The sequence below is a fragment of the Oncorhynchus tshawytscha genome, linkage group LG26, assembly GCF_018296145.1.
Source record: "Oncorhynchus tshawytscha isolate Ot180627B linkage group LG26, Otsh_v2.0, whole genome shotgun sequence".
In the NCBI taxonomy this organism is placed as follows: domain Eukaryota; kingdom Metazoa; phylum Chordata; class Actinopteri; order Salmoniformes; family Salmonidae; genus Oncorhynchus; species Oncorhynchus tshawytscha.
The window spans coordinates 45,633,021-45,644,420 of NC_056454.1; the positions used below are offsets into that span (position 1 = coordinate 45,633,021).

Below are 11,400 nucleotides of genomic sequence, written 5' to 3' on the forward strand. Positions count from 1 at the left end.
GATCAATCTTTCCATGAGTGAAGGTCCACTGATTAGAGGGGAAATGGGTGGAAACCCATTTGATGGATTGCTCATTGTTATGATTATCAGTTATTTCAATTGATGTCATGTTTGGGTTTTTGAGTTGGAGGCTGCAAACACGCTTTAACTCATTTTGTAAATGTCAATGAATCATCAAGACTGGGTCAGTAATGTGAGTTGGTTATTATGAACTTGCCAAAACCGATTTAATTGATTAAATTAATTTGAATGATAAATCTAACCCGTATAGGCTATTTGGGAATTTTAACTTTAATTCACATGAAAGAGTTGCTATCTCTAAGTTAACGTTGAAAAGTTGAACTATGTCTCATTGGTTGGAACACATTCGTTTGCGTATTATTCCAATAATCAACCTGGAAAGGTAGTGTAGCAATTGAATGTATTTATTACATTGAATGAGCCAATGATATCCAATCAGTTGAGACTGGTAAGATTATTTAAAAATAATTACTGGTGATTCTTCACCACCAGAGGTCACTGTTAACACAAGCTAAAATCGACCAGGTACCACTGAAGGTAGAATTTCACAATACTGTAAAATGGTCATTAAGCTGGTAAAACAGATTTAATTTATTAATCAATTTGAATGATTAGTCAACCCCGTATAGGCTACAGGAATTAGCTTCAATTAACCTGAAATAGTTGCTATATCTAAGTTAATGGGGAACAGTTTAATGATGTCTCATTGGTTAGAACACATTCGTTTGTGTATTATTCCAATAACCAACCTGGAAAGGTAGTGTATCAATTTAATGTATGTATAAAATTGAAAGACAATATTATCTAATCAGTTGAGACTTGTTTGATATCCTACAGCGTTACCAGAATTATTTCACAAAAAATGCCTGGCGATTCGTCGCCAGAGGTTACTGATAGCACCAGCTGAGATCACACAGGATTCCTGCCTGGAGCGGGAATTCACTATGAACAAAGGGGAAAACAAAAATGTCTGCTCCCCTTTTGTTAGCTTAGCATCTGGAGCAATGCTTTCTTGCGCTTAACCTGGGGCACCATGGAAAAATTAGTTTTATTGATTTTCTATTTCCCAAATTAAATTAACCTTCTTTATTGTGTGGGAAACAAAACAAAAAATGTCAAAACTGATCGGGGTCTATGCTCACATCCTGTATGTGCTCCTGCTCGGGTGACTCTGTGCAGCATTGCTGGGGTCTTCCTCCACACTGCGTCATCTAGGATGACTTCCACTCTCTCCTCTGCCCTCTTGACCAGGTCAGGCTATAAGTTTGGTTCCCTCTGGGGACTGGAGAGAGATGAAACTCCAGACTCCTCCCACTAAAAAGAGGCAGAGGTCCAGGTAGGGCCTGCCTGCCTGACTGTCTGACCCAGACTCTGTCTCACTGTCCTGCTTCTAACCTACTTAAAAAATGTATTTGTTTGAATCAGCCCAATTATAAATGAAATAACCATGATTTACATCATTTTAAATTCACATGTCTGGCTATTAATAAAACATTGTGGAAATAGGAGAACAAAATCGTCCCCATTATAATGCTCAGTATTTCAGAACATGTACCTTTACACTCATATCTAACAATCAGTGAGACTGAAGGACAGGCAGGTGGGCACAGCAACATCCAATCACGTCATACATTACTTCATGTTTTCATAAATGATTTGTGTGTGTTTGTGTGTGTGCAGAGAGGCTCCTGTGGGGGGGGTCAGTCAGTCAGTCATGGATAAATAGAGAGGCAGAGCTCAGAGTTTGTCAGACGGCTGACCTGGCAGGGTCACACACAGGACCAAGCAGGAGCAGGATGATCTCAGCATTTTGATATTTTACTGCAAATGGAGGAACTCGAAGATGTTCAATACTGTTTTCAAGACAGAAATTCTTCTTGCAGAAAGGCTTTGCCATTGACTTCAATTCACTCAGCAATCTACTTATTCATCTCAGTGATTTCAGCAGTTACAGTATTTTTGAACATACTGGTGATTATCTCCATCTCTCACTTCAAGCAGCTCCACACTCCAACCAACCTACTCATCCTCTCTCTGGCTGTGTCAGATCTCCTGGTGGGATTGATTGCGTTACCAGTAACGACGGTAGCAATAATGGAATCATGCTGGGGTTTTGGGGAATATTTCTGTGTGTTTCAATTCTACATTACTTGTTTATGTACTTCTTTATCTCTGGGCAATTTGGTCTTGATATCTATTGACCGCTATGTTGCTGTGTGTGATCCCTTATTGTACCACTCTAAAATAACAATAACAAGAACGATGTGTTCTATATCCATTAACTGGTGTTGTTGTATCATACACGATGCTGCTATTATAAAAAACTTTGTAAATGTACAGGTACCCAGTAGGTGTTTGAAAGAATGTTTTATTCTTGAAGGGTTCAATTGGGTTAATTTCATTAGCCTTGTACTTAAAATGGTTGTCCCTTGCGCTCTTATTATAACACTTTATTTGAAAATCTTTGTGGTGGCCAGATCACAGGCCAGAAAGGTATTTTCAAAAGAGGCTGGTGTTCAAACTGTACAGGAAAATAAGTCTGAGAGAAAAGCAACAAAAACTCTTTCTATTGTTGTTTTCAACTATCTCATTTGTTGGACTCCATCTCCTGTTTCTTTCTTTCTATCTTTTTTTGGTGAAAATGTATCATCATCCATCATCTGCTTTCTGCCACTTGTTAATTCCTTAATTAATCCAATAATTTACGCTTTCTTTTATCCATGGTTCAAATTGACAGCTAAACTTATTATAACTCTGAAGTTTAGGCGTTCATAGTTCCTATGTTTTTATTCCCCAATTTGACAAACAGGTTTGATATGGTTTTGTCATACAATTGTTGTAATTGCTTCTTTCATGTAACAATACTCTTTCAATACTTGTCTCTGTGTTGTTATCATAGATACATGTGGTGTTGATACAGAATGATTTGGGTGGATTGGAATGACTAGGAGAAGGCATAAGAAGGTATAAGCTTGTTTTATAAAATCCATTGTAATCATTTTGGGTTGTATATTCCAAATACCAACACCTGTGGTAGTTCCATGTTATTTAATGGTAAATAGTTTGTGCGTTTTCTGAAAGCACATTTTGAGGATGTCATAAGTAATTATAAGCTCAGTGTACAAAACATTAGGAACAACTACCTAATATTGAATTCAACCTCTTTTGCCCTCAATACAGCCTGAATTTGTCAGGAAATGGACTCTACAAGATGTCGAAAGTGTTCCACAGGGATGCCGGCCCATATTGACTCCAATCCTTTGTGCTGTGGGTGACTGACCGTTCTTGATACACAGGAAATTGCTGTGTGTGAAAAACACCGTTGCCCTTCTTGACACACTCAAAACCAATTTCCCTGGCACCTAGTACCATACCCCTTTCAAAGGCACTGAAATATTTTGTCTTGCCCATTCACCCTGTGAATGACACACATACACAATCCATGTCTTAATTGTTTTAAGGCTTAAAAATCCTTCTTTTACCTGTCTCCTCTCCTTCATCTACAATGATTGAATTGGATTTAACAGGTGACATCAATAAGGGATTATACCTTTCATGTTCTGTAGACTCAGTCTATATGTTGTTAAACATTACCCTCTAGTGGCTCATTTGGGACACAATGCCTTAAACAAGTACATTAAAGTTGAAATGTGCAATTCTTTATGATATCAGATAACATCCAAGTCTAACTCAATGGTGTATTGTGTAAGTAGTTGTAAAATGTAATAATATGAAATTGTGGGTAACACTTTATAATAATGTTCAGTATTAAACCATTTGTAATCATTTACAGTTTGCTCACCATTTATTCATCATTACTCCCACATTTGTTAAATATTAGTCAGCTTTATTCTCACATTTATAAATAACTACTATATGCAGTAATGATTAAACACAACAGTGCAGGAGACCACAGCAGACACATCAACCTCAACATACTGGTTATGAACACTACCACTACTCTCACTACATTAATGCTTCCAGGTCAGGGGTCACACCAGAGCAGCTCTTTCAGATGCTGTTTACTCTGAATGTATATAGAGATTGCTGACACTTTATAATAACACCTTTTATTACAGCATTTAGAATGGTTGAGTAAATAGTTATGTATCATTACTCCCACATTGTTTTAGTAAGGTAGTTATTCTCACATTTATAAACAACTTTTAAAGTATGTAATAATGATTCATAAGTTCATAAGATGTTCAATAAATGTAATTATAAACCGTTTACTAATCATTAGTAAAGTCATTTTGCAGACCATAAACACATGACTTCCTTCAGCACACTACAATGTGACTGTTTCAGAATAAAAGGTTTCATTTAACATCCTCTGTGTTGTTTTGTGTTTATACTTTAACCATTGATATGTTCTAGCTCATTTTGAGAATAGTCCATTCAAATAAATGTTGTGGCCGCCATGGTATTTGTCTTTATATATATTTTGTTATATGCTTCACTGTGACCTGTTATATGTTTCACTGTGACCTGATGCTGCTGACTATCAAGCAGTGTGCAGGCTGTTACTGAGTGAGTGAATAAGTTAGTTTGTGAGTGGGGGGTGGGGAGGGTGAGGGCGGCAGGGCTGAGTGTGTGTTGGGAGCACTGGTTGAGAGAGCGCTGCAGTTGTACGTAGGCTCTTTAGATTATCATTATGGAGACACCTATTTCCAGTCCTTTTTCCACTAAACATATGAACACGCTAGAACTGATAATGCAGCGACAAAGCACTGTACAATTACTTTAGGCGCTATAGAGGCTTTAGATATAATAAATTCGCTCAGAGATGGCTTAAACTGTTTTCTAATGTTAACTTTTCTAAAGGGAAAACCGTATCAAACAGCTATCTAAGCAGCTCACCGATCGCTGCAGCTGTACACAGCCCATCTGTAAATAGCTCATCCAACTACCTACCTCAACCCCATATTGTTTTTATTAACTTTTTTTTGCACACCAGTATTTCTACATGCACATCATCATCTGCACATCTATCACTCCAGTGTTAATTTGCTAAATTGTAATTACTTCGCTACTATGGCCTATTTATTGCCTTACCTCCTTACACCATTCGCACACACTGTAAATAGATTTTTTTCCATTGTATTTGCCTGTACTTTTGTTTATCCCATCTGTGTTGTTTTTTGTCGCACTGCTTTGCTTTATCTTGGCCAGGTTGCAGTTGTAAATGAGAAAATGTTCTCAACTGGCCTACCTGGTTAAATAAAGGTTAAATAAAAAATAAAAAAAATAAAAATCTTAGTCCTGCATTGACGCCTGTTTGATGGTTCGTCAGAGGGCATTGCGGGATTTCTTATAAGCTTCCGGGTTAGAGTCCCGCTCCTTGAAAGCAGCAGCTCTACCCTTTACCTCAGTGCAGATGTTGCCTGTAATCCATGGCTTCTGGTTAAGTTATGTTCAAACGGTCACTATGGGGACGACGTCATCGATGCAGTTATTGATGAAGCCAGTGACTGATGTGATATATTCCTCAATGCCATCGGAAGAATCTCGGAACATATTCCAGTCTGTGCTAGAAAAATAGTCCTGTAGCTTATCATCTGCTTCATCTGACCACTTCTTTATTGACCAAGTCACTGGTGCTTCCTGCTTTAGTTTTTATTCGTAAGCAGGAATCAGGAGGATAGAATTATGGTCAAATTTGTCAAATGGAGGGCGATGGAGAGCTTTGTACACTTCTCTGTGTTTGGAGTAAAGGTGGTCTTGAGTTTTTTATTAATCTGGTTGCACGTTTAACATGCTGGTATAAATGAGATAAAACAGATTTAAGTTTCCCTGCATTAAAGTCCCTGGCCACTAAGAGCGGCGCCTCTGGATGAGCGTTTTTTTGTTTGCTTATGGCAATGTACAGCTCATTGAATGTGGTCTTAGTGCCAGCATCGGTTTGTGGTGGTAAATAGACAGCTTCGAAGAATATAGATGAAAACTCTATTGGTAAATAGTGTTGTCTACAGCTTATCATGAGATACTCTACCTCAGGTGAGCAAAATCCTGAGACTTCTCTACTATTAGATTTCTTGCACCAGCTGCTGTTTAGAAACTGATGGTAGAGACAGATTACCTACTCGCCATCAGATCCTTAGAAGGCAACCTATGTCCCCGATACCTCCATCTCTTTTTCAAGCAAATCTCGGGAATTTGGGCCTTGTCAGGTGTCTGAAGTAATCCTTCGAGTCTGACTTGTTAAATATCTTCTTGCAGTACGGGTGAGTAATCGCTGTCCTGATTTCAAGGAGCTCTTTTCGGTTATAAGTATGAATAGTTCTCACTTTAGAGACTGCAAAAATACTTTGCTAATGATTTGTAAATGGTTTATAAGGACATGTATTAAACATCTTATAAATTATCTTATAAATCATTATTAAATGCTACAATAGTTGTTTATATATTTATATATATATTTTATATTTTTATATATATATATATATGTATATATTGTTTATATATGTTTAAAATACTAGTTTAATAAAATTAATCTGGGAGTAATGATAAATTAATAATGAATCAACTATTTACTAATCCATCATAAATGGTTTATTACAAAGTGTTATTATAAAGTCTTACTAACCTCTAAATTCATTCAGACTCAACAGCATCTGACAGAGCTGCTCTGGTGTGACCCCTGACCTGGCAGCAGTGATGTAGTGAGAGTAGTGGTATTGTTCATAACCAGTATGTTGACGTTGAAGTGTCTACTGTGTCTGCAACGGTCTGGGTTGTACCACAGTGAATTGCTCCAAGAAGTACAGCCTGTCTTTGCTGTTCTCAGTCCTGCCTACAATAGCATGTTCAAAGGCAATTACAAATAACATGTAGTCTAGTGGGTCACCCTTAATCACTGGAACACTAAGAGGTAGTAATGAGGGCAACTTTTTCTGCCTTACCAGAATTTCAGTAATATTATTTTGGTGTTGCATGGTGTTGACAATACTGTCCATGTTTTCAGCTCCACCATGTTTGTCTGGGTGGTTAGGCCTTCCTCCCCCAGTATTAGTTGCAGTTGCACTTTGTTGTAATATACTCCTTTGACCCTGTCCCTGTGCAGTATGAGCAGACAGCGTGAACAATAGGGATCCCTGTTCAGCCATGGTGTGTGGTTGTGTGCTATGGATTCCTTGGACAGTCTGAGTGGTGGTTGGGAAAGTTTTGCTTTCAGTAACCTTCCCCAAGGTTTCCTCAGGCCTTCCCATTGCATTCAGGTAATCGTTCATTCTATCACTTGATATTGTATGTGGATTTATATATATATATATATATATGAACTTTATCAAACAAAACATACATGTATTGAGTAACATGAAGTCCTATGAGTGTCATCTGATGAAGATCACCAAAGCTTAGTGATTGATTTTTATCTCTATTGTTTTTTTCTGTGGCTTGGTGGTGACCTAACATAACCGGGGTTAACCCCAGTCCTAGACAGGTTAACAAACCTCAAAACTAGCTACAATGCCATGCAACACTGCCATACAACTGCTCTTAAATACAAGTAAAACTAAAAGCATGCTTTTCAACCGATCGCTGCCCGCTCCTCTGCCCGCCCGCACCCACCCACCCACTCGACTAGCATCACTACTCTGGACGGTTCTGACTTATGTGGACAACTACAAATACCTAGGTGTCCGGCTAGACTGTAAACTCTCCTTCCAGACTCATATCCAACATCACCAATACAAAATTAAATCTAGAGTTGGCTTCCTATTTCGCAACAAAGCCTCCTTCACTCACGCTGCCAAACATACCCTTGTAAAATGGACTACCCTACTGTCAGGAGAATTCTATACTCCTGTTCATTTACCAATTCAATTAGGTTACCCATAGTCTGTTATATCAGGATTTGTAAGATACTGATAGAAAAGAAAACAGACTAAGGCCCAGTCTACCAAAGTTAAATGTAAATTCACAGAACGTTCTGCTGTGTACAGTACAGAACCTTCCATTTATAGTGACACACATACTTCCACACCAACCATCAAATCCGCCCGCCAATAGAGCCTAGGGAGTACGTGAGAATAGTGTATTCCTACCCTCCCTAAGATAGGGAGAGACCTGGGACTGGGAAGTTCTCAGTGTCCCAGCCAAGGTCGCCCGGATCTGGCTCATACAGATAGTCTGTTCTCAAAACACTAGACACATTGTTCCCAAAACGTTGATTCTGACTAAAACTACATACAGTATTATAATATAATCATCGAATGAGTCTAACCCTTACACACATGTCTTATAATAATCTAATGATTCAAATTAATGTCATACAATCACATGGTTTCAAACCTATGGTTTCAGGACTGTAACATGCTAATCATTTATTAAAACATATTTCCTTATCACCTACTGATCCTTGACTTCGGCGATGTCATTTACAAAATAGCTCCAACACTACTCAGCAAACTGGATGCAGTCTATTACAGTGCCATCCGTTTTGTCACCAAATCCCCATATACTACTCTGCACTGTGACCTGTATGCTTTAATCATCTGGCCCTCGCTACATATTCGTCGCAGACAAACTGGCTCCAGGTCATCTATAAGTCTGTGCTAGGTAACGCTCTGCCACTGGTCACCATAAAAACACCCACCCATAGCACGTGCTCCAGCAGTTATATCTCTCTGGTCACCCCCTAAGCCAACACCTTTGGCCACCTTTCCTTACAGTTCTCTGCTGCCAATGACTGGAACGAATTGCAAAAATCGCTGAAGCTAGAGACTTAAATATCCCTCACTAACTTTAATGAAAATGAACAAAACATGAAATAACTTAAATATACAAAACAACAAACGGAACGTGAAAACCTATACAGCCTATCTTGTGACAACAAACACAGAGACAGGAACAATCACCCTCAAACACACAGTGAAACCCGGGCTACCTAAATATGGTTCCAATCAGAGACAACGATAATCACCTGACTCTGATTGAGAACCGCCTCAGGCAGCCATAGACTTTACTAGACAACCCTACTCAGCCACAATCACAATACCTACTAAAACCCCAATACAAAAACACAACACAAAAATAAACCCATGTCACACCCTGGCCTGACCAAATAAATATATAAACACAAAATACTAAGACCAGGGCGTGACAGGCACGATGGGTAGATTAACAAGATGTTTATCTTTCATTTGCTGTATTGGACTTGTTAATGTGTGAAAGTTAAATATTTCTAAAAAATATTTTTGAATTTCCTGAGCTGCCTTTTCAGCGGATTGTTGAGGGAGGAGGGGGGGGTTCCGCTAGCGGAACCTGTGTCCTAGACAGGTTAAAGGAAATATATTGTATTTTTTATTCACATAGTTGTGGTAGTGTGCTGAAGTAGTAACATGTTTTGTCTGAAAATGCTAACATCCGTGTTTGTTGGCAGTGACTTTCTACACCAAAGTGTGGATTGCAGTCACTCATTAGAGCAGTTCATAGACTGATTACAGGGTTATGGAACCAATATCTAAATACATAATTTAACTGAACATTATGTTTAAAGGGTTACCACCTCTAATACACTACAAGTGAAGTTGTCCAAATACTTAGGACTTCTTCAAATGGGGGCTAGATACATAAGGTGTTTTCATTTCTAAACGGTAAAACAGATACGTATGAATGTAACAAACATGTCAATCTATAAATCTATAACATCTATAAATCTGAGTTCGTTTAGCATGGTCCGGTGCCCAGTGTGAACAGAGTATTTGGATTTTAGACCAATGGTCCTTTAAGTGAAATATCCACCCACCCGGGGACTCTAGGCCATGCAAAAGGAACTCCCCCATTTATTAAGGCCATGCAAAAGGAACTCCCCCATTTATTAAGGCCATGCAAAAGGTACTCCCCCATTTATTAAGGCCATGCAAAAGGAACTCCCCCATTTATTAAGGCCATGCAAAAAGGAACTCCCCATTTATTAAGGCCATGCAAAAGGAACTCCCCATTTATTAAGGCCATGCAAAAGGAACTCCCCATTTATTAAGGCCATGCAAAAGGAACTCCCCATTTATTAAGGCCATGCAAAAGGTACTCCCCATTTATTAAGGCCATGCAAAAGGAACTCCCCATTTATTAAGGCCATGCAAAAGGAACTCCCCCATTTATTAAGGCCATGCAAAAGGAACTCCCCATTTATTAAGGCCATGCAAAAGGAACTCCCCATTTATTAAGGCCATGCAAAAGGAACTCCCCCATTTATTAAGGCCATGCAAAAGGAACTCCCCATTTATTAAGGCCATGCAAAAGGAACTCCCCATTTATTAAGGCCATGCAAAAGGAACTCCCCATTTATTAAGGCCATGCAAAAGGAACTCCCCCATTTATTAAGGCCATGCAAAAGGAACTCCCCCATTTATTAAGGCCATGCAAAAGGAACTCCCCCATTTATTAAGGCCATTTATTAAGGCAAAAAGGAACTCCCCCATTTATTAAGGCCATGCAAAAGGAACTCCCCCATTTATTAAGGCCATGCAAAAGGAACTCCCCCATTTATTAAGGCCATGCAAAAGGAACTCCCCCATTTATTAAGGCCATGCAAAAGGAACTCCCCATTTATTAAGGCCATGCAAAGGAACTCCCCCATGCAAAAGGAACTCCCCATTTATTAAGGCCATGCAAAAGGAACTCCCCATTTATTAAGGCCATGCAAAAGGAACTCCCCCATTTATTAAGGCCATGCAAAAGGAACTCCCCATTTATTAAGGCCATGCAAAAGGAACTCCCCATTTATTAAGGCCATGCAAAAGGAACTCCCCATTTATTAAGGCCATGCAAAAGGAACTCCCCATTTTTATTAAGGCCATGCAAAAGGAACTCCCCCATTTATTAAGGCCATGCAAAAGGAACTCCCCATTTATTAAGGCCATGCAAAAGGAACTCCCCATTTATTAAGGCCATGCAAAAGGAACTCCCCATTTATTAAGGCCATGCAAAAGGAACTCCCCATTTATTAAGGCCATGCAAAAGGAACTCCCCATTTATTAAGGCCATGCAAAAGGAACTCCCCATTTATTAAGGCCATGCAAAAGGTACTCCCCATTTATTAAGGCCATGCAAAAGGAACTCCCCATTTATTAAGGCCATGCAAAAGGAACTCCCCATTTATTAAGGCCATGCAAAAGGAACTCCCCCATTTATTAAGGCCATGCAAAAGGAACTCCCCATTTATTAAGGCCATGCAAAAGGAACTCCCCATTTATTAAGGCCATGCAAAAGGAACTCCCCATTTATTAAGGCCATGCAAAAGGAACTCCCCCATTTATTAAGGCCATGCAAAAGGAACTCCCCATTTATTAAGGCCATGCAAAAGGAACTCCCCATTTATTAAGGCAAAAGGAACTCCCCATTTATTAAGGCCATGCAAAAGGAACTCCCCCATTT

General features: G+C 39.0%; 1 protein-coding gene across 1 annotated transcript; it reads left to right on the forward strand.

The window, feature by feature from the left end:
- Positions 1-1,787: 1,787 nt before the first annotated feature.
- On the forward strand, positions 1,788-3,454 carry LOC112257117 (trace amine-associated receptor 13c). Its single transcript, XM_024430680.2, has 2 exons — positions 1,788-2,985; positions 3,202-3,454. Exon 1 carries the CDS (start codon positions 1,849-1,851, stop codon positions 2,794-2,796), a length of 948 nt encoding a protein of 315 aa, XP_024286448.2. The 5' UTR covers positions 1,788-1,848; the 3' UTR covers positions 2,797-2,985; positions 3,202-3,454.
- Positions 3,455-11,400: the final 7,946 nt, after the last annotated feature.